Source organism: Lonchura striata, chromosome 1, assembly GCF_046129695.1.
Source record: "Lonchura striata isolate bLonStr1 chromosome 1, bLonStr1.mat, whole genome shotgun sequence".
NCBI classification, from domain to species: Eukaryota; Metazoa; Chordata; class Aves; order Passeriformes; family Estrildidae; genus Lonchura; species Lonchura striata.
In genome coordinates, this window is record NC_134603.1 from 124,978,795 (window position 1) to 125,001,637 (window position 22,843).

The following is a 22,843-nucleotide window of genomic DNA, read 5'->3' on the forward strand; positions in this document are numbered from 1 at the left end:
CTATTATTGTGCTGAAACTAAAAATATCAGGCTAGCACCGGCCTTGTAAAGCAGTAATGAAGTGGCATCAAGACTTTTAAATAGCTACAGCAAATAGCTTTTAAAAGTGCTATTTTTGCACACAAAGACAAAAGAGAATAAAGTGTATAGGAGAAATACAATTTTCCCTGATAAAGATTGCAATTAAAAATAACACATTTTCTGTAATGACATGGAGGTAGCAAAATTGAGAAGACTGAAAGGTTGAAGGGGAAAGGAAAAACCATAGATGATTCTGTTCTAGTTTTCATGGCCCAGAGTGGGACATGGCAGCTTGCACTGTCAGGTTGAGCCACAGCCTTCCTGATGGAGATCAGTGCTTGATGCCTCCACAGGAAAGTGCTGAAACTGCCAATAAGGCACAGACTGTATCTTGGTATAGTGCTGTGAGTAAAGCAGAAAAATCATCCTTTATCCCAATGTATCTTCCTAACATTCTTTTAAAATTTGCTGGTTCTTTTACTTTTGTATAGTCTATCACTTAATCAGAGTTGGGTAATGAGTGTTCAGTGGATAGTAATGCTTTTATAACTTTTTTTTTCTTTCCCTTTGGCAAACTACAAATGACATCGTAGAAGTAGTGAAGAGTGTTTCCACTTAAGCTGGCCTCCTCAGTTCGAGAGGAGGCAGATGAACACGAGCTAGTGTTGCTGCTGCATCCTACTACGTTTCACAACACCCATCTGCCAGCCCGGCATGTGATCCTTCCCTCATGCCGAGCCGCAGCAATGTCCTGGTAGCCCGTCTGCCTGAGGAGGAGGGGGCCCCAACAGTGCCCACAAGGAGCACTGGGAATGGGGATTAGCTCCATCAAACAGCAGTTCCTGCCTTTAAGGACCAGTCAGTGTGACAATGTTTTTTAATTTTTTGGAAATAAGGATCGGTACTGAATCAGGAGTGTTAGCATTAGTGTTAACCTGGTTCATAAACTCCAGTGTTACCTGAAACTGCTTTTGAAGTTACACCTTCAGAGGGGAGATTCATGAAGTATTGTAGAAGATATTGTGAAGTGCTTAATTGTATTCAAATAATGTTGCATAAATACTTATGTCTGTGTTTTCAAACTTGTTTTCATTTAATTTAGATGAAGGGTTAATGAAGATGTAGCTTTAGATGAAGCTGCCAATTGGCAGCTTTAGATGAAGCTGCCAATTTGGCCATCTCTACATGATTCGTTATTTCATAATACCTGTATCATGTTCCCTCTCACTCCTTTCCAAGCTGAATTATCCTGCTCCCTTTAATCTCTTTGCGAAGGAGGCCACCCATGCATCTAATAAGTGGGGTTTTTTGCTTTTGTCTTAAACATTTCTCAAGTATTTTTTTAGCCTTGCAGACCATTTAGTGCCATTTGTCAGCCTTGATACTATGATTTTTCTTTCTTCATCTCATGCATCCTTAGCATAATGTACACTAATCTTTCTTCCTTATCAGACGTTAAAGAGACTATTTCCAGCTTAGGGTGTAATGTGGGAACGTGAAAGCACATGAGAACTTTTTTGTGTGCTGTGTTCATCACCTGGGCTAATTTTGTAGCCCAAAAAATTCTTTAGAAATTTCTTCTATTTCAGAGCTTTATTAGAATATTCTCTCAGTGAATTTTTCTATTGTATGAGTTATTTTTAGAAAAAAGGAGAGAAAGGGAGTTTTGATACTGATGTTATCTGTAATGATTTATAATGTTGCTTATACTTGTTGGATTCCTTTTTTTTTTAGAAGCCAACCTTCTATTGGTAAATTATAGTAATTATACTTTAAGCAATTTCTGACTTAGCAGATTCATGGCAGATCCTTTTAAATGTTATTTAATATTAATGTGGTTTTAAAGCATTTAGCCTTCTTTTTTCTTTACCTTTTTTTAAATATACACAGGGTTGTGTGTGCATATAAAAAAAATTTAAATGGTCCAGCAGTATTATCTGGAAATACTTAAACACATGTGTTATGTGGGGTTATTTATAATAGTTGTATTCACAGTTGCATATGATGCTCTACCTGAGATCTATTTTCAATTACTTTCTATGTTTTGCTTAATTGAAAACACTGGAATTGAAATAGTCCACAACATCCATTACTTCATTATTTCTTTTAGTTGAGCATTTCAGAAGTCCTACAGTGACAGGAAAGTAAATGAGGACCTAGCATTTGCTCTTAGCACTGTAGGGAGGGACGTTGGCTGGGGTGGCTCTGCTGTCACCAAGTCCAGCCTGTGCAGTGGAGATGAGCAGCCCGTAAGAGTTGTGACCCAGTTATTCACCACACACTTTCTTAATTTGGTAGCAAGTTGAGGACTTTACAAACCCTTTTGGGGAAGACAAACCCTTTTGGTTAGGGGAATTGAATTTGTTGCCATGGCAAACTGAATCCTGCACGTTCTGGTCTCTGGTGCTGTGCTAACCTCCCTAAGCAGAAGTTGCTATTAGTTGCTAACAGCGTCTTCAACTTGTCTTGTGATGAGCCTGAGGTCTTTCTTGCAGAAGTGCTGTGTTCCCCTTACTACCAGAAGTGGCTTTGAAGCTGCCCTTTGAACACACAGACGTGCTGAGCACTATGGAAAATCAAGCCCTTGGTGTCCAAATTGGTCACTCAATTAGTAGTTCCTTTGACAATTTTGTCTTTGTTCTCTGTGGTTCAGCATTACATTCTTAAAACCCTGGTAATGCCACCTAAACAGAATTGTATTATAGGGTAAACTTATTATTAGTTTTGAACATTTGGATATAACTGTAAGTTCCCAGGAGAAGAATTCACTCCAGGGTTTGTATGGGATGTGGTAAATAAGCCAGAGTTATTGTTTTCAGGCGCTGCCTTTCTGGTGTGTGCAAACAATGACTTCAGCAGCTTCCAGGCTTATTTTTCTGATTCTTCCAGACTATGGTCATGGTTTCATGAGACAGTAAACTGGGTTTTGGAGGGCCTACAAGATGAAAAACACCATCACCACACATTGCAGTGCATTGAGCCATTGCAGACTGGCTATGCCTATTCAAATGCCTTCACGAGGTTTTGGAAAAAGAACGGTGTCCTGGCAGACTGAAATGGGTATTCCATCTCCATGCTGCTTTGCCTTTACAAGGAACCAGCATGCTCTGACCTTTCTGGTGAAAATGGGCAAAGTTGCTGTGTTTGGGCTGTGGAGGGCAGTGATGCAGAGGGGCTGCCCAGGCTGGGAGATGCACTGGGTGACCTGAAGCTGAGCTCACCTCTCCACCAGTCTCCATTTAGGCAATGCAGTGTTATTCAATTATTGCACCTTTCAAAAATAACCACCAGGAATTTATTAGGGGCTTCTTCATTTTAATTTTCCTTATAAACCCATGCTAACTGGGACCCTTGTTGGGGATATTGTTTCTTTACACCAACCAAAAATAATGTCAAACTGAAGATGCTTTGAGGAGCCTTTTTGCTGTGGTCAGCTGTTGGTAGCTGGTGTGGCTGTGAGAGGAGTGGCACCTCTGCCAAGTAATGTCACACCTCCAAGTCACAAAATGCCAGGTCTGCTCCTGCTGCACTGCAAATTCTAGTACACCAGGGGCGGGTGGGGGCCACATCAGACTAGTTAGGCTGAATTAATATAATTAATGGAAAATGGCATTATGGTGATTTTTTGTTTTGTTTTGTGGTTGTTTGTTTATGTGGGGTTTTTTTTGTAGTTTTTTTTGTGTGTGTGTGTTTTTTGTTTTTTTAATATGGTTTTAGGTATATAAAGCAAGTACTTGAAATATGCAGATGGCATTTGTGGTTCAACCAGGCTGTGATATCAGCCCTGGCCTTTACCCACCCACATCTTCCTTTCCTTACCTGGCTCTTGTTTTCCTTCACCACACCCTTTCCCTGCCCCCCCCCCCACCCCCCCCCATTACATCAAAATTATTTGATTGATAAATCACATTGTACACTCAAAGTCTTTGCAGCCAAAAATTTCTATGTGGTTTTTCAACTGAATTACCCTAATACTTCTGTCTCTTTTAGCCCTGGTATTTATGATTTCAGTTGTGTTATCTAATTTTAATTCCTTGTCAACATGACACAGGAGTCATGGAAACAAGGGGGGGTGGTGGTCTAATGGATTTGGTCTACATTAGTGGAGAAAATAACTTCAGGTTCTCCAGCACCACTGTGACATTCCTGTCACTAAGTGCATGTGTGAGAGAGAAACAGTATGGGTAACTGTGCTTACAGACCAGATGTCTTGAGATGAATTTCCTTGCAGTGTACAGCAGAAGTCCTACAGCACTATAAGATGATGTGTATAAAATAGTCTGCTCTGAAAGTGCAGAAAACTGCTCTGATATGTTCAGAAGTACTACTTTAAACCTGTGAAATCTGTATGAGAACTGTGCTATTTTAATGTGTGCATCAAGCACTTGGTTTCACTGAAGAGTAATGTTTCCTTTTTTTCTATGTAAAGCAGCCTCGATCTGTGGGGCTTGGTGTAGGGTAATGCTGTTTATAATGAAGTCAGAATTGGCTTTTAGAGCCTGATGAATGAAAGTCCACAGTATAAGACTGCAGCTTTTTGTGAGAGAGACATCTGTGCTATAACAAGAGCAGGAGACCCAATTTAGACAACTGCTAGAAGGAGAGCTCAAGAAAAGGAAAGACCTTTTTTTCTAGCTTAGATTAAATATTTGTACAAATAAACTTTTCAGCTGCTCATCAGAATTGCTGCTGCACCACCAACTTGGCTTTGAATTTTGTTCTGATTGCCCAACAAGGCTGTACACGAAGAGTGTTACGGAAGAGCAGCTCAAACAAAACATGTTTATTTTGCAGCAGAACTATGGGCTTTGGGCTAGTGAAAAAATTTTGGGGAGAAGGAAAAGATAGTGAGAGACATACGAAGAAATGAAAGATGTGAATAGAAACTGATTGTTGCAGTAAATACATGTGAAGCAAGAAACGTGCAGGGATTGAGTTCTGTGTTTTGAAAGTGAGTTACAATAGAAGATATGGCTTTGAATATGACTGCAATGACTTTTCCCAGCTGGATCAGCTGGTTCAGTTAAAAGTGTTCTCACCCATGAAACTTAGTCCTCACACTCACTCACACATACCCCAACTGCTGCTGAAACTTTTGTACTAGTGCATTTTAAATACAGTCTAGTTAAAAGGCTACCTCTGCAGTGTTGATCTCACTTAAAATCCTGCTGCATGAGGCTGATGGTGATGAAATTTCAAGTTTCTCCTGAAGAGAGTGCTGTAGAGAGTGAGTATCTTTGACCAAAGAGGATTGTTTCTTATTTTGGTTAAAGCAAGCTCCAATCCTTTGAGGAAACTTCTCATAAATCTGTTCAGTAAAGCAACCCTTTAAAAAACATGGGAACCCAAATCACTTGGATTGAAGCCCGGATGGAACACTGACCAAAATGGATCAGAAGAGGATTAAGGAGCGGCATAAGTGGAGAACTCCTGCTTGAGAGGGGTGTGATGCTGAATATACCATTCTGGGCTGCTCCTCAGAATAACAGCAAAGTAGTCTTTGGGTTCTTAGGCTCCTGGGAGCAGATGCAAGGGATAGTGTGTAGAGGAGTTTCTGATGGCTGATCACAAACTTCCTTGAAAGTACTTTTTAGGGAAAATGTGTCTTCTAAAAGTTGTGTGGATTTAGCTTTAAAGCATTTCTTTTCTTAATGAAGATGGTGACTTTAATACGTGGGTTGCGATATAAAGGTATGCTTAGCCCAGAATATAAATTTAATATAGAAATACCTTACAAAAATATTGATTAGTTATTACCAAGCAAACCATACAAAATATTGGTTAATTGACTGGTGATTAAAGCACTAAGGAAACTGTTGTGGTACATTGGATATTCTAGCACTGTTCTTTGCCTGCATGAAAAAGGATGAAAATGAAATTGTGTTTTGAAATTTTGCAGCTTTGGGGCAGAATGGCCATGAGGTGGTGGTCTGCACAGCTCAAACATAAGAACAGCTGAACACATTTGCTCATGTTGTGGCATGGTCTGCAGTGTAGAACAGCACAGGTGTTGGCATACTGTAGGGACAAAGGAATTGCTTTATCAGACTAATGAACTCTTTGGTGCCTTATTTCAAGTAGACATCTCAGAAAGGATCTCTAAGCCAGGAAAATCTTTGCTTTTCTTGTTTTAAATCCCTGACCCCCACCTGAGATTCTGTTCACCCACTGGTTTCAGTGGATCCCTTAAGCAGTCTGTGGAAGAAGGTTTTCCTCTAATCTCATGCTGTGGCTCTCTTGGCTTGTGTGAGGTACAGCTGCAGACCTGCAAGACCTCACAACTCTCCTACTCATCTGTGCCAGTGTTTTCATTGTTTAAAAGCATCTTGCAGAAACTTTTAATATATTTTAATCCCCTGGAGCATCTCTGCTTTGGTAATATTTAGTAAATTTCAGAGCAAACATTCACTTAGATTCTAATTGTCAGATCTGAGGAGCAGCAGAAAAATGATTTTTTAGGGGATTGAAAAGACAAACTCTCAGACTAGGCTAATCTCTACTTGTAGAATGAGAGGACAATTAACAACTTGTCTATGAAAACAAAACTCTTGCCAAGAAAACTTACTAGAGTCTCTACAAGAAGCATGGGGAACTTCTGCAGTTAGAAGCAGTAATACATTGCTCCAACTTGGTGAGCACTGCATTGGCTTTTAAATACCTGGTTTGAAATGTTACCTTTGAAGCATCTATATGCAGTTTAAACTTTAGTAGGTGGCAAATAGTGGAAATTGCACTGATATAAGTTGTCTCCAGGTTTGCCATATAAACAGCAGTTTATCTCAGAAATATTGTTTACATTGTAGTAAAAGTACGTGGTAGATTCATAGATTATAATTTAGGAATTTTAATCTCATGAAGCTGTAGACTAAATTTTACCTTTTTACATTTTTAAGGACTGGGGTTTTGTGCACACTTGATTGCTGGTTATAGCAAAGGGAAGTGTACTGCAATGGGAAGCATCACAGATGCTTTTTTATGCCTACTGCCTTCCTTTTATCTTTGCTTCCTTGTTTTCTTCCTTTCCCAAAGGGATTTCCTCCCTTTCTTACTTACCTTTCCCCTTAAGAGATTAACTTAAGAAATGTCATTTTGGTTACAGAAGGGAGTGCAATCTTACTTTTTCACTTCTTTTTGTAAATTGTGGACTTTTCCAGCATCAGTTAAATTTGAGACAAAACATTAGGGTGCAATACACCACAATGCTGCACTTATATATTTTCTAGTTACTGCCAGAGTCACCATTTTCTGCAACATGATTTCTCACCAGGAAGAAAATAAACTCTATACCATGTGAATTTTAGATGTGGTACAACTGTGGGTGTGTTAATGCTTTTACTGGAATACTCTGACACCCTGATTTTTCCCCAGAAGCTTGTATATTTCCCGCTTCTTCATCCTCCATTTGACAAGAATAAAACTATGCAAAATACAACTACTTAATTTAGATTTCTTTTGCCCCTTGTCATATACATTTACCTGTTTCCTAGCTTTCTACCAAAGGAAAAATTAATTGTGACTTTCAAATAATGGTGAAGATACTGTTGTGAGTGGTTCCTCTGGCATGGTGATCTTTGAGAAATCGGCCAAATAATTGTGAAATAGCTCTTCATGTGCTGCTGATTCTTGTTTCCTTCTCTACACAGACATTTCCCCACTAAGGAAGAAAATAACACATTTATATACAACCTAAGTGTGTTGGAAGGAAAAACCCCAATAACTCCAAACAGGGACAAAGTTAGATATACGTTCTTGGAATACATGGAGAAAGTTTTATTTCTGATTTGCTTCTCTCTAATTCTTTCTGCCTCTGCTTTAGCCCACTCTGAGAACAGGTGACTTGGAGGTCTATTTTCAAAGTTTGGAATATACAGTCCAGTGTGCCTACCTAAGGTTATACTTTCTATTTTCACATTAGTGAAATTTTAAATGCAGACTTCCTCATATGAGAGAGAAAACAAGTATGTGTACTTGTTCTATATGGAATAATAATTTATTCTTTATTGGAATGGCTGTCTTAAATGATCTGTATTCTCCTACAATAATTTTTTAAATTCTGGTGGTTTTTAGAGGCTTTTTTGTTTTGTCAATCTGCTTTGAAATTTAAATACATAATTTCTTTTGCCTCTTACAGGTGCTGGATAGTTTGCTAGCTCAGTATGGAACTGTGGAGAACTGTGAGCAAGGTACTGTTTCAACTTTCAATTTGCTTTTGAATTTGTAGTGGGAAGTGAGTGCACACTGAACTTACCCTCCTTTTGATGCATTTTCCTTTCAGTGAACACTGACACGGAGACTGCAGTTGTAAATGTAACATATGGCAATAAGGACCAGGCTAGACAGTAAGTATGTTTAGTTGTTGCTGTCACCTCACCTACATTTTGGAGTTCATGTTGTTTTGACTTTATATGTGACTTATCATGACACCATTTTAACAGTAAGTTAAGCCTTGACTTTTAAGAAAGTCTGTAGTTCACCTTAATTAACAATTTTTAAAATTAACTTTTCTTTTATTTTGATAAAAAGTAAATTAATAATCTTAAAAAATTGAAAAATTGAAGAAAATTGCCTTATTGGAGAGAGCAGAAAGTCAATTTGCCAGTGAGAGAGGTTGGGAGTTACTGTTTAATGATATTTTTAGCCATGTTTTAGTGATGCCCTCTTGCAATGTTCATTGTTTTGTGTCTGTTTCTTAACAAACAATCATAGCAAAAATAACAGGAAAAGAAAATGTAGCTGCTAACCAGAATACAGGACTTTTTCATTTAAAAATTTAATACTGCTTCCAAACACACACAAGGTGTAATATGCATACCTAAAATAATTTGTTTGGTATTTTTTAAAATTTAGGCTACATATTTTATGCTTCTTTATATCTTCAGTAATTGAGAACTTTTAATCTAGATATTAACATTTAAAAATATTTTACTTAATCATTGTTTGTGCATACTTTTCCTTTTAAAATCTGTATTATGTACCATGCTAAAGATTTAATTTTGCTTCTCTACCACAAGAAATGGACATGTGTGGTTCTTAAGTTTTAATCTGGTGACATAAACTTACTTCCTCTCTTTCTAGTCATAGCAGGTCAAATAAAACCAAACTCATGGAATAGCCTACATTGGGCTTTCTATTTTAACTTTGAAATTTCTGCCACCTTGTGGCAAACTAAAACCAGCAGTTAAGATGCAGAGTGTGCTTATGGTGTGCATTAATTCAAAATTACAAATGAAACAATATTTGTACATATAATTAAGTAATTATCATCTGTGTGTAACTTGAATGCAACACATGTATTTAATCTTTCAAAGCATTAGGTTACTTGTAAATGTATTATAAACAAATGTGATGGGAAACTTGTGTCAGTGGTATCTCCTGTGTATGCTGGAGCTGAAGAAAACAATGTTTTCCTTGAATTCTCTATTTAACTTTTCTCAAAACCTGAATTGTTCTAACAAGTTCTTCAGGTTCTTCTGTTATTTTGATTCTGTTGTGTAGCAAGTAAGAAGGCTGTATTTCTAGTTCTGAAGAAATTTACAGTGGTGTAATGTTTACAGATTAATACTATGTGTGCCAGTTTCTCCTTTGAAAATATTAGAAGTACTAAAAATACCATGGAAAGAAGCATGATATATTTTTTTGAGCTGTCATCTGTGATGTGCATTCCTGGACTTGTGCACTCCCTTGTGAAGATGCAAACAACAGTTTCGTTCCCAGCTTTATGTGCTAAAATTTAAGGTCAATCCCAAGGAAATGCTGGGATAAGGAAAGACTGTGAAGAAGTGTCTAAGATAATGTTTTCTTTTTCATAAGAAACCATGTGACACTGAATGAGAACCTCTTGAGTTTGAAGCAGGCAAATTGGCATGCAGCATGGATGTTGTAGGGGAGCGGAAGTGATACAGGTTGAATGATGGCACTTTGGTTCCTTGGAATGGGTAGGGAAAGTGGAGGAGCATTGATGTGCCTTTGTGAATGCTTTCACATGACACAAGTTTTCTAAGCAGATGAGTCCATATTCTGTTCAAAAATGTTAGCTGAGATTGTCTGAGTTTGGGAGGTGACCTTGCAACCTTAGGAGAAATGGCTGGATCAAGGTGATCAATTCCTCAACTGAGGAATTGGAATGAAGGCTCACTACAGGACCTGCATATGTGTGGGTATTCCATAGTGACTGCAATGCTGTTTCAGTGAAATGATTTTCCCAGACATGACCTAGCTTTGCTGCTTGGACCTGGCTGTGGGGGATGACTGTGGCAGTGGAGAGGGAGTGTGCAGGTGTTGATAAAGGCAGTGCTGGCCATCCTATGAAGGACATGCAATAACAAGAGCTGACTTTATCAAAAGCTGTTTAGGTTTCCAAAGAGTCAGCAGCTGGTAACAATCTTTGTAGTTTGGAATTCAGCTCTTTAGGGTAAATGGTGCTCTTTGCCACAGTTTTTGGATCAAACACCATGACATGAAGATTTCTATGCTGCCACATACAATGAGTGGGTCCCTAGTTCTAACTGCACCTCTGCTGTACTTTTTGCAATGCACACACTAACCCCACAGTAGTGTTGGCTGACAGAACATGCAGAGTTGGCTACTTCCTTGCTGGATATCTGTATGGCATTGCCATGACTGTTGGAGTGTGTACTGGCAGTGTGTAGTGAGTGAGCTGTAATACAATCTGGAGATATTTTGATAAGCAGTTCTAAGCAAGTGTGGTATGCATTGCTTGGAGGATGGTACTTTTGAATAAAACTTGTGGTTCTGCCCAGCTGGGAAACTGAGCCATTTTCTGTCTTGCAAATTTAAGTAGTTGTGGCAGAGGTTATTTCCTTTAGGCTGGTACTACAGCTGTGGCATGTTCAGTTCAGGTCTGCATCCAAAATTAATTTGGAAAATGAAAACACAAAAGATTGCTGCAGTCTTTTTGAGAAAGCAGTCTTAGAGTGCACAGCATTCAAAATCTGAGATGTGCACAGTTCCTGATGTCTAGCTGGGACGTAGGTCTGTGTCTTTGACCTGTTGTAGTGGTATCTCTTTCCTAGCTGGAGGGGTACAGCCTGTCTTGTCAGAAAAAACAGGATGCTGCTTCTGGCCAATGTGGCCAGAGCAAGGGAACCAGCATGGCAGATCAGGTACTTTTTGGCAGCCCAGGAGCATTGTAGAGGGATGTGCAGAGTAATGTGTGGGCCTTGGAAAGCCACCCTTTGCTCTCTAGCACTGAGTAGCAAAAAGAAGGCTGGCACTACCAGGTCTGACACCACATCCCTCCTCTCCTCTCCTGCAAGCACTTGGGAGGAGGAGAGATTTCTTCTAGCTCTCAAAGTGCCCCTGCTGCTCTCCTTCCCAGAAACTGGGAGAAGGCTTTATAAAGCATGTGCTCTGCTGTGGAATAGACAGTGATTGAATGTTGTGGTGGGTTGTGGAATATTTGGAAGAGAGGAGAGGGTGAGGCATAGAGCCTGGAGCCTGTGGTTCACCCTGTGCAACCCAACCAGCTGCATGCAGGTGCTGAGGCAGCTTGGGACATGCTTGCCAAAAGACAACCCCCCTTTTCCTGATATCAATCCCTGACTGCAACCAGCAGGACATGCTGTGTCCTTGTGATGTGCTGCCACCTAAATTATGGCTGATATCTTCAAAAGTTATACCACCTTCTCTTTCCCTCCCCCAAAGATTCCAGTGTGTAGGATTCCAGTGTATATGCTACAAGATTTAGCTTTATCCAGGATTTTGAAAGTCCACTGATGATCACCTCTTAATCAGAATACTTGCAAAAAAAAATTTTTAGCACCTTTTCAATGCAGCACACATCTGTGTGTGTGTGCACAACATGTATCCTGGAATGAATGAGGATTCACATAACTAATATTTTTATATGCCATTGTGGGTCAGGGCTAATGGTGCCATAGGAATGAATGATAATACTGAAAATTCAGTGGTGTATTATAAGCTTAGGTTTCATTCTGCCTTTGTTTTCAGAAGTACTGGTGAAACCTATATTTTTATTTTATATATAAAAAAAATATGCTAAAGAAAATTTGCCATGTTATGTCTTCTCATATGCAATTGTATCTGTTCAGGGATGAAAAAAGAAAAGTGGTGTACGTAAAAGCTGTATGTGGGAGTGAAATATGTTCTCCTTCTATTGCTTAGTGTCATCACGCCATCAGTGGAAGAATGATTTCCAGCACGAGACTTGGTGCTTATACTATAATAATTTATCTAGGGTGTTTAACTTCCACTAGCATCAAAAGGGAGAAGAAGGCTAGGTGAGCATTCTCTCATAGGGAGCTCATGAGGGGACAGTAGTGAGATCCCATTTTGATGGGAAAAACTCAGGAGACTAATTTACAGAATACTTGTTTAAAGGTTTCATTTTTATGTAGGATCTTCTGCTTCTGAGCAGGTGTCACATGAACATAAGCCAGGCTGCTATCCATCTTATCAGTACATAGACAGTAGTTGCTGCAGCCTCTTAATGAATTAATTTTTATTAAAAAATTCAGAATTATACTAAGAGATTTCTGTGTACCAGCTCCTGCTGGTATGTGAAATAGAAACATTTTCTGTTGCTACTAAATATAAAGGATTACTTCAGGGAGGAGGGCACCTCTTAATGGGGCAGATAACTGAATTTTTCTTCAACTTTGTCCTCATTGAGTGACTCTTTAGGATTTTAGCCTCTGTGTAAAAGATGGTTTGTGGCTTTTTTCAGCAGTGCTCCCTGGCAGAAGTAGTCTGCATGGCCTTTATTAATGTGTGGTCATGGAAGGAGACCCCCCAGCACTTGGGAAGGCAGAGGTCTTTGTGGGAGGATAGAGGTGGTGTTGCTGTGTTCTGGAGTTCTCAAGGTGGTCAGTCAGTGAGAGTATTTGCTTTATGAAAGGAGCTTGATATAACCTGTGGACTGCAGCAATGACAATTATAATTTTCAGCTTTGCCTCAAACAGATGTCCCTGGTGCTGTGAAGAACTGGTCACTTGCTTTTAGCTGAGTCTCAGACTTCCCCTGAGAGCAGTGCTGTTCTGCAGGAATTTTGCATCCATCTAGAAGACAGTTCTTAGCCACTTGTCTCTTCCTGGATTTTCTTCCATATCTGTCTCTCCAGCCCCCAAAGTAGTGCCTAGATGCCTCTAAAATTGAGCTTGTTATGGTGCTGAAGGGCTGCTGAATCATCACATTTCCTAATTCTAGCTCTATGTTTTGTGCCACAAAATTGATAAAAATTAGTCCAGAAAAACTGAAGAAAAGTATATGACAGTACTGTAAAAACCTAGTGAAAACTGTCAAATATTGGAATGTGAAGGCCAGAATCAACAGCCAAAGGGATCTTTTCAAAGCTGGTTTTTTTCCCCTCTGTAAAAATGCACTAGAACTGTATATGGGCTACATCCACTGCAGATCAGTTATCTTGGCATTCCACTGTGCATACCCAAATCAGTGTAGAATATGGGACCACATACCCAAGAAATACCAGTTCCACAAAGGCTTGAGAGATCAGCATCTAATTACTGGTTCTTCTTATGGCTTCCCATCATTTGAGCAAGTCAAACTATAAAACAAGCCAGGCTGTAAAATATGGAGAACGCAGTGACTCACAGGGTGAATTAGTGTGCTATTTTTCCATGTCATCATATGGTTTTGGTGGCCAGAGATTGCTCACTGTTGACATAATTAATTTTCCACAATGGCAAATTAACTTTTCTCAGTTTGCTTTGAATTTAAGGTACTTATAGACATATGGAACCATTTAGCAATTTATAAATTGTTATTAAGATGAAAACCTTCTCTCCAGGAAAAGTATGGTGCATATTTGTGGATATGTGTGTGTGTGTATATATATATTTATATATATACTTGTTGATGTGAAGTGTTTTGTGTGAAACCATGATAGGTATGAAGCCTGGTTGCAAACAATAATTCTAGTAATTCCTTTCCCAACCACTTCTAAGGAAGAGTGAGTATTCTGGTACTGATTTACTGTCAGGTTTTGTGTTAATTCTGGAATTCTGGTCAAAGATGTGTTAAAGCCAGAGGAGGCTGATGCATTTTAGCAAAGAAGCAATGTCTGAACTTGTAAAATAAATGCATGGAGGGAAATGAGTTGGGATGGACGTTAATCTGGAGCATATCAGCACATTTGCAAAAAAATTGGTGTTCATCTCTCCAACACCTTGATATTTGATTCCAAAAGAGACAGGGCTTGTGCAACTGGATGGCCCTGGCAGTGCCGTTTCCTTTCCTGGTAGCAATTCAGCTTTCTGGTTGATTTCAGTGAAACCCGAGGTAGAAATAGAGGTCATTGATATTTGCAACAAACAAGAAATTAGTATGTCTAGGGTGTATAAAAAGGAAAGGTCTCAGACCCCTTTTCCAAGTAGGATGTCCAGAGAGAGGGAGACTTCAGTGAAATGTCTTTCAGGCATTGGAAATCTATGCAGAAATTAAAAATTGAGACAAATCCATAGAAACTCAAGTCTCACTAGTCTGCTCAATGCTCTTCCTGATTTGTAAACATGTTTTATTGTGTAATAAAATGCTCTTCAAAATCCATGGAGTAAAAATTTAAAAATGTGAGCTCTGAAATAACCTCACCGAATTTTAATCCAGCTCATTTGCCACTTGATCTAAAGGATTCTTCTATTATGGGAGTAATTACACTCCTGGCAATTCCTAAAGGACCTGTGTCTCATTTGGTTAACAGAAGTATTTAATGAACAGTGATCAGTTATTCAATATTTCACTTTCTTTGTTCATTGGCATTGCCTTGGGCCTTATTTATTATCAGCACTTATTAAACATTGTTCCAAAGACACAAATTACTTGTGTTCTTATAAGCTCTTCACTGTCAGACTGGAGTATTTTGAGGATGCTGGCTTAACTCCTGGGAGATGAGGGACCTGTTATATTTGGTATCCAAATACCACTTCTGAACTGGGCTTCAACGACTGCTTGTGACCCAGACTGTCAAATGGGACACCCAGGAGACAAATAGTATTTTTCACTTGCTGCCCTTGAAAATGTAGGCAATTTACTATCATCATTCTTTATCTCTGTAGTAGAGGCAGGAGTAAAAGTGTTGCTGAGGCTAATGCTTGGCAAACTGACTGTAAAGTCCTTCAAATGTGCATGAATGGAGGGACTGTTGTTGGAGCTTTCTAAAGAAAATATTGGTGAGTTCTTTAATAAAAATGGACACTCCCTCCCTCCTTTTAAATTTACTTTAATTTTGTTTTTCAAGAAAATCTGTCAAGTAATCTTTGGTCAAATATTAAGTCTGGCATTTATAAAGTATCCCATATCAGTGCATATTTCAGTGATCAGTATATTGCTGATAATCTGAATAGTAATGCTTGTTGTAGCAAAAGTTGAAATGCCTTTTTGGGGCAAATGTATTTATTTTATACCACTGGTTTACCAATGTGCTGCATGTAGCTTAGTTATTCCTACTCTTTGCTAGATATTTAGTGTTATTAACTCTACTCTGTGAGTGGAAGGTATTCTACCTTCTGTAAATGTCATTTTTGAGTTGAACTGTATTCCTCCTGTGAAGAGGAGAGCCAAGAGCACCTGCAGACTTGTCCTTGGTTAGGAAGAGGGACAGAGCAGAGGCAATGCTGAGCGACCAGGAGGTTTTCAGCATGAGGAACCACAGTGAGAGGGGGTTGGGTACATTTGGGCATTATCCCTCTGTGATGCTTTACTAAAAGAACAAGAGAAGTTGAAACAACATTTTGAATGCCTTCTAACACTTTACTTTTATTGAGAATTTAATGTATACATGGGGCTTTAGTTTCCTTGTTAGCTTTTAAGCCTACCTATAATGTGACTAATTAGTAAGTTGCAAGGTGCTGTTGCAGTCTAAGGGGCATTTCAGATGCCATTGACTGGCTTTGAGTGCTTTCTTTCCTGCTGAAATGAAGGTGCTTTCTTCTTTCATAAGTTTTTTTTTTCCATTCCTGTCACAGCTATATCAGTTATTGCAAAAGCTCCAGCCAAATAGCTGTGCTGGCAAAAACCCTAATGAAGGTGCTGTGATACCAGCTAAAAAGTTTTCCCTCTGGTGCAGCTTTAATTCTATTTGGAAAATTGATTTAAATTAAATCAGGCAAAAGAATGCTTTTGAGTGTATAAGCTCTGTCTCCTGTGAGGTTTTGCTGATCGGGTTGGACCAGCAAAACCTTTAAAGTGCACAGAAGCCCAGAACAAGCAAGAGCTAACTTGTAGTACTTAATAAGGTGACTTTGTGTAATCAAAATTTTGGCTGAAGAATTTAAAATGTAACTTTTCATCTTGGAATGTTTTTAGTTTTCCTTTCCTTTAGAAAGGACAGAAGTCTATGTCTGAATAACTTATTTCATAAGGCCTTGCATGTGCTCGTGGGGCTTTTTTAATCTCTTCTCTTCTCTTCCCTTTCCAAATAAACAGAGCAATAGAAAAACTGAATGGGTTTCAGCTTGAAAACTATTCCTTGAAAGTTGCATACATCCCTGATGAGATGGCAGCCCAGCAACCTCCACAACAACACCCCCAGGGAAGACGTGGATTTGGCCAGAGGGGTCCTCCCAGGCAAGGGTCACCCGGCGCAACCACGCGGCAGAAACCACAGTCGGACGTTCCTCTACGGATGCTGGTTCCCACACAGTTTGTAGGAGCCATTATCGGGAAAGAAGGAGCAACAATCAGAAACATTACCAAGCAGACACAGTCCAAGTAAGTTATTTTACAAAACTGATTAATAGCTTTAATGTTGCGTCATCGTTGCTTGTGTAAAGAGGAATTTGTAGAACTTCATTGCTAATCTGCATGGTCAGAGAGCAAATTAAGACAACAGAGAACAGAAAATATTTTGCAATATTTAAGGACTGGATTCTGTCTTTGATGCGTGTTCAAATACTAGCTGACTTTTATTCCTCTGTAAAAGAGGAGTGCTAGCAGGATGGTACTCTGGAGAGTTTTGCTTACAGATGTACTAATATGGTTCTGGCACAAAAAGTGAAACTGAAAGAGCTGTAATATGTTGTTCTGGGTGGCATACAGTCAGTGTGGTGATGTACCCAAGTGTCCCAAATGTTTATTCTAGTTTGTTTGATTAGGGCATTTTTAGGATTTGTGAGTGTTGTCAATTCAAGATGTGGGAGGAAAAAGCCCGAAACAAAGAACCTTTTTATCTCCACTGACTGCTTCTTCTACCTTACCCTGCTCTGTTTCTGTAAAATACATTTGTTGCTATCAAGTTGCAGACCACACCAAAACACAGATTAAGGAAATGCACAGGAGGCAAAAAGCAAGCTGCTAAGTGACCTAAGAAGCTTAGAGCACTGGGGTCTTGAGATGCTAGAAGAGATTGTTTTCAGTGCATGTTAAATCCTACCCACAAACAAAAGCTCAGCACAGATGCAGAGGGAGGTGGGGTTCTTATTCCAATAATTTTTCCAGGATACCTGTAAAAACAGAGAATTAAAATGCTGCCTTCAGCAGCCTGCTGTAGGAGCCTGCAGCTCTGCAGTTGCAGCAGGCAGGACCTGGGAATGAGCTGTGTGTGAGGGGAATGAGGGTGGGTGGGAGCCTCCACTTTGAGAGTAGTTAATGAGGATAAGGGACTCCTCTTTAATTATACCCCAACCCCCAACAAACAGGCTTATCCCCCTCCCCAAACCCAGGATTATCATGATGCTCCTTCCAAACTCTCATTAGCACAATGTAACCCAGGAGACTATTCAGTGTGTTTAACAACACAGGTTTAAGAGATTTTTGGGGTCCTGAGAAGACTTAGTTGTAATTTTTCTATGGGTAACCAGTTTTTCAGGTGATATGTAAAACATCTAATTCTTGGACTATAAAAATCCTAGAAGATTGGCATAAAGAAAGCTTTTATATCCAGAAGAAGGGTAGGTAGAGCAGAAATAATTGCAAGCTGCTAACTTTACACATACGCAACTTTGAGAATGATGCTTTCATTGGTTTGGGGGTTTAAAAAAGGAAATTTCATCTTCTTTCAGTTCCACCAAGGATTGCCAAGATGGGTTTCTTGGAAAATGTTGCATTGTGAAATAAAATGAGTTTTCAATACTTGAAAGAACTGCAAAAATAAAGGGGCTTCTTGAAAAGCTACATGGTTGTTTCAGTTAGAAAACAGCTGTTACATGTGGAAGAGGGATGAAAACAAAAAGCAGAGGTGGAAAGAATATGTGAGCTGCAGTTACTGGAAGGGAAAAGTAATAGCCAAGGCATTGTCTTTATGCAGGTCATAATTTATTTTCGTTAAAGTCTTAGAGCTACATAAACCTGTTGTAGTTTCAGGTAGAGATTAGACTAGAGTAAAGGTAATATCAGGGTGAAACCAGGCTGGAAAAGTATAAGAAACTAATCTTGTGGATGGATGCATGCTACTTGCTAGCAGAGGTGTGCTGGGAAACTGCTGCTGATGTATTTAAAATAAGATGGACAAAGCCTGACTGTCCTGCAGCTGCACAGTCATTCTAAGTGCAGCAGTGGGGCTGGAGATGGAGCACTGGGAAAGCTTGATGGGTTGTAGTCCTCAGGGGTTTACAGCATTTTTTAACAACTCCCCTGAATATCTCTATGGAAGTTTACCAAGAAAAGGAGATCCCAGTGTCCACAAAGGTGGGGTTTAGCTGGTAAAATCAGGATAGGAGAGGCTCTTCATAAACACACAAATTTGTATTTAGGATACACTTAAGTAGTTATAAGCTTTTCAAAATTAAACTACTAATATATAGTCACTGTTAGCTCAAAATAATTTAGTTTTACAACAGTTGGAAATACATAACGCTTACCATAGAGTATGTGGTTACAGTTAGTGTTTTTCTTTCTTCAAGAATTGATATTCATCGTAAAGAGAATGCAGGTGCTGCTGAGAAACCAATTACCATCCACTCAACTCCTGAAGGCTGCTCAACAGCTTGTAAAATTATTATGGAGATCATGCAAAAGGAAGCTCAAGATACTAAATTGTGAGTAAAAAGCATTTCATTGTGGAAGCATTAAAAATTCTGAGTTCTCACTAGCTCCATTTAAAGATGTGGTCTTTAAAGCTATTAACAAGTGCATATTTGCTATTATCCTATCTAAGTAGGTAAAAGGACTGAGATATTTTACCTTTCAGGACAGTCTACTTACTTAATTAGCCCCCAGCATGCTTCTATGATTTCAGTTTTTTTCTGGCTTTGATTTTGGTGAGGTGAAATGAACCAAATATGGAAGTTTCTTGAGCAACAGACAGCTTTTGGTCCAAGCAAGCATAACAAGTTGTGAGCCCTCACTAAAAGCTTTAAGATATATTTTCTTCCCACCCAACAGCAATGGTTACTTCAGACTGAGCATTATTCAGTTGCAGGTGCATTGCAATTAAGCTGTAGGCGATAGTGTTGAAAAGCCCATTGCATCTGGACTTATTCTGCACCCAATGAAAACATGCAAAAGGGAGTTATGGATATTTCTATGAAAATTAAATTCATCCATAACATGCATAAAAGCTTGTACTCTGGTCTCCAAAAGTCTCACTAGGTATAACTTCCATTACAGTACAGAAGAAATTCCCTTGAAGATACTGGCACACAACAACTTTGTCGGGCGACTTATTGGCAAAGAAGGAAGAAACCTGAAGAAAATTGAACAGGACACAGATACTAAAATCACAATATCACCGTAAGTTTTTGGTGGCCTAATCTTTCAGTGAGATGTCAAATGGCAGCAGTGCTGCTGTGGGACATTCAGGTACAGAGTTCTTAGAAAAATATTCTGTGTGTTGAAGGCTGAGATAACAGCCCTTCAGAGGCCTTTCTATCATATAGATTAAACTGTTACTTAAGCTCAGTTATATTTTATGTAAACAGTGACTCTTCATTATAAACTCAGTCAAGAGCAAGCCTAAAAATAACATAGGCTATGTGGAGCCTGTGTTAGACTATATTTTAAGTAGTTGTTTTTAACATATTATACCATATGTAATGATGAATGTTTGAAACTGTAAGTCTTGATCAGTTCTTAGCTATGTGTGAAAAAGAGTGAAATTGGTGATGTTTTAGTTTCCAGTATATATTAAATTTTTGGATTAGGAGGAAAGAAATAGAGCAAATAAATACTGAAAAGGGTATCTTTATCTTTAATAGCAGTTCTGTCCCTCTTGGCCTCCAACAGTCAAATTACAATATATTGGCTAGTCTGCTGCAAAGTAATAGCTTTTGGTCTGAGTTTGTGAGGGTAACCCAAATTTAGCTGAGATTAAACAGGAGTTTTCACCTTTACTGGAAATCTGTAGATCACTGATTAGATTAACATCTCTGTAGAAGCTTGGCAGTCAATAGTAGTTTTACCCTGGAGTAATATCTTCAGAGAACCTCCTGTTCTGAATAATGAATGCTCTGGCATGGACTTCCAAGCATTTGAAGGCATCCTGGATTTGGCTTTAGCCAGGAAGGGTGAGAATTAAGCTTACAGGCTGTAGGAAAGGGAAAAGGTTTGGAAGACACATGAAGATGTATGAAGAGGTGTGAATACATGCAGGAGACAAAAAAAGTAGTGCAGGAAATAGCTCAAATGAAGACAAGGAAGCTGGGAGCCAATGTGGCTCTTCAGAAAGAGGAAAACAAATTTGGATGAAAGCACCTGAGGCCTTCCTTAAAGGTGTGTGTCTATGTAATTAGTCTGAGGAAGAGAAACAAATAGAGAAAAAGCACTTAAATACGTGTGCTTCAAGAATAGATTTAGTAAGGCCAGCATGCTCTCTTGAATGCGTTTGCATAAACATTTTGTCTGCAAACAATACACAGACTATTAATGCTAAAAGGGAAAAAAAATGTGTCCAGAGTACATGAAAAGATGGTCTTTGTTCCATGAAATCCACTTGTCTTTATTGATGATGACACAAATAACACATTGCCTGTAAACAGCTACAGAGTATTTTTTAACTTAGCGAGATAAAAGTTTATTTGCATTAAAATCTTGACTTCAAGATTCTATTTGTCATACTATGCCTAAAATAGCCCCCTGAAGTCATCTGGTGTAATCAATACAAAAAGGAGAGCATATATGCCCATTGATTTTGCTATTTCTAATTAGTCTTTCTCATGATCTCTTCATTCAGGCTTTTTGGTAAGTTTGTCCATAAATTTAAACTCTCTGCCCTGCAGCAGCTCTCTGTGCTCCTCTGGAGTGTGGTGGCTCCGTTTTGTCAGCACCCAAGTATTTCCCAGCCATCCCAGGCCAAACCTCACTGTGAGGGCTTTGTTGTGTTTCCCATGAGGACAGAGTTTCCCCAGATTGTCTGAGAACTGTGTTTGAGCCCTGTTATAAATTGATACTACAGCCTTTGGAGGGCAAATTTGACATATTTGGATGTTGGATGTCGCACTCAAATGATAAATCCGGATTATCTTCTTTGTTTACTAATTAACTGTGCTTCTGTGTCATTTGCAGATTGCAGGACTTGACACTCTATAATCCGGAAAGGACCATTACAGTTAAAGGCAGTATTGAAACTTGTGCCAAGGCTGAGGAAGAAATAATGAAGAAAATCAGGGAGTCCTATGAAAATGATATTGCTGCTATGAATGTGAGTTTTCTTCCGGTGTGGGCTCTTTCTGGGACTAAAACCACAGAAGGATTTTGGGTGTGGGGGACCCCTGGAGATCGCCTGTCCCAGTAGTGGATTTGCTCAATGTCAGCCACACTTCAAAGTTAAACCAGGTTGTGTAGGGAGTTTTGTTCTCCTTAACATTTCCACGGATAGAAAACCCTTAGTGTCTCTGGGCAGCCTGTGCCCTGTTTCACTGCTCTCACAACGATTTTTTTTCCCCTAATATCACATCAGAATTTTCTGTTGCAGCTTCTCTGTTGCCTCATTTATTTGTGGGAGTGTGGGCAAGTGTTTTTGTGTGTTATTTTAATGGAGTCTTCTTCTGGTTTATTTTTGAGTGGAAAAACTGAGAACTTTATTTAGATTGAGGAAATTAATGAGCATTTAACTTTTTAGTTGCAAGAACCTGAAGTAGGGTGTGTTTGTGCTGTTGTGGCTTATGTGCTCTGGCTTGCATGTTTTTTAAAGTAGTGATTCAGTCTCATCACATAAATAGCACAATAATGTGTGGAAGAAAGATCCCTCCTGTTTTTAATTATTTAATTTAAGAAGGTCTTAAGTTTTTTTCTTGATATAGTTGATAAAGACATTTAGCTATTTGAAGATGTTTGATTATATAATGAAAACAACATACCTCATTAGTTTGCCAAAGTATTACTAATGCATATTGAGAAATGATTGAGATTTTGATAGGAAAAGCATTGTATGTGCATGTGTATCCAAATCTTATGGTCTAGAGTTAGAATGAAAATATTTTTTCAGTTTACAATAGTTCTGACCATCTAGAAATGTCTGTTATTTGTGCTTGTCCTACCAAGTAAATATTCTCCCCACTTTTCCCTTCTGTCACCCCCACACAAAGCAAATTGCAATATATGAGCTACACATGAGGAACAAAGTATTCAATAGTGGTGCATTTGTTTCATATAACAAGCAGTAACATGGGGTGAGTTAGAGACTGCATTGCTATTTGACAAAGGTATGGAAAGCCAAAAAACTTTGTTACTGTATAGATTTCAAGTTTAGTTTGTAGTGATTATTAAGATTGTTTCTGACGTGGTGAAGTTTTGAGGTTTTTTGGTGTCTTGTGATTGACTTATCTTAGTGGCCTGAGGTAGTGTCTGTCTCTCTATCTGAAATATTTCTAAAGCATATTAATGTTTTTGAGTAATAATTTGGAAAAGGGTACTGACAAGTTTTGTATCAGACAACAAATGTTTCCTACCATGT

General features: G+C 38.8%; 1 protein-coding gene across 2 annotated transcripts in view; it reads left to right on the forward strand.

Annotated features, from left to right (window-relative positions):
- Positions 1-22,843, forward strand: part of IGF2BP3 (insulin like growth factor 2 mRNA binding protein 3) — a 109,392-nt gene that overhangs the window by 61,486 nt on the left and 25,063 nt on the right. For both annotated transcript variants that reach the window (XM_021538252.2, XM_031503849.2), the window contains 6 exons: positions 8,153-8,204; positions 8,297-8,360; positions 16,441-16,725; positions 18,855-18,989; positions 19,561-19,683; positions 21,454-21,589. In XM_021538252.2, the coding sequence (XP_021393927.1) occupies positions 8,153-8,204; positions 8,297-8,360; positions 16,441-16,725; positions 18,855-18,989; positions 19,561-19,683; positions 21,454-21,589 (795 nt within the window). The remainder of the gene's footprint in view (positions 1-8,152; positions 8,205-8,296; positions 8,361-16,440; positions 16,726-18,854; positions 18,990-19,560; positions 19,684-21,453; positions 21,590-22,843) is intronic.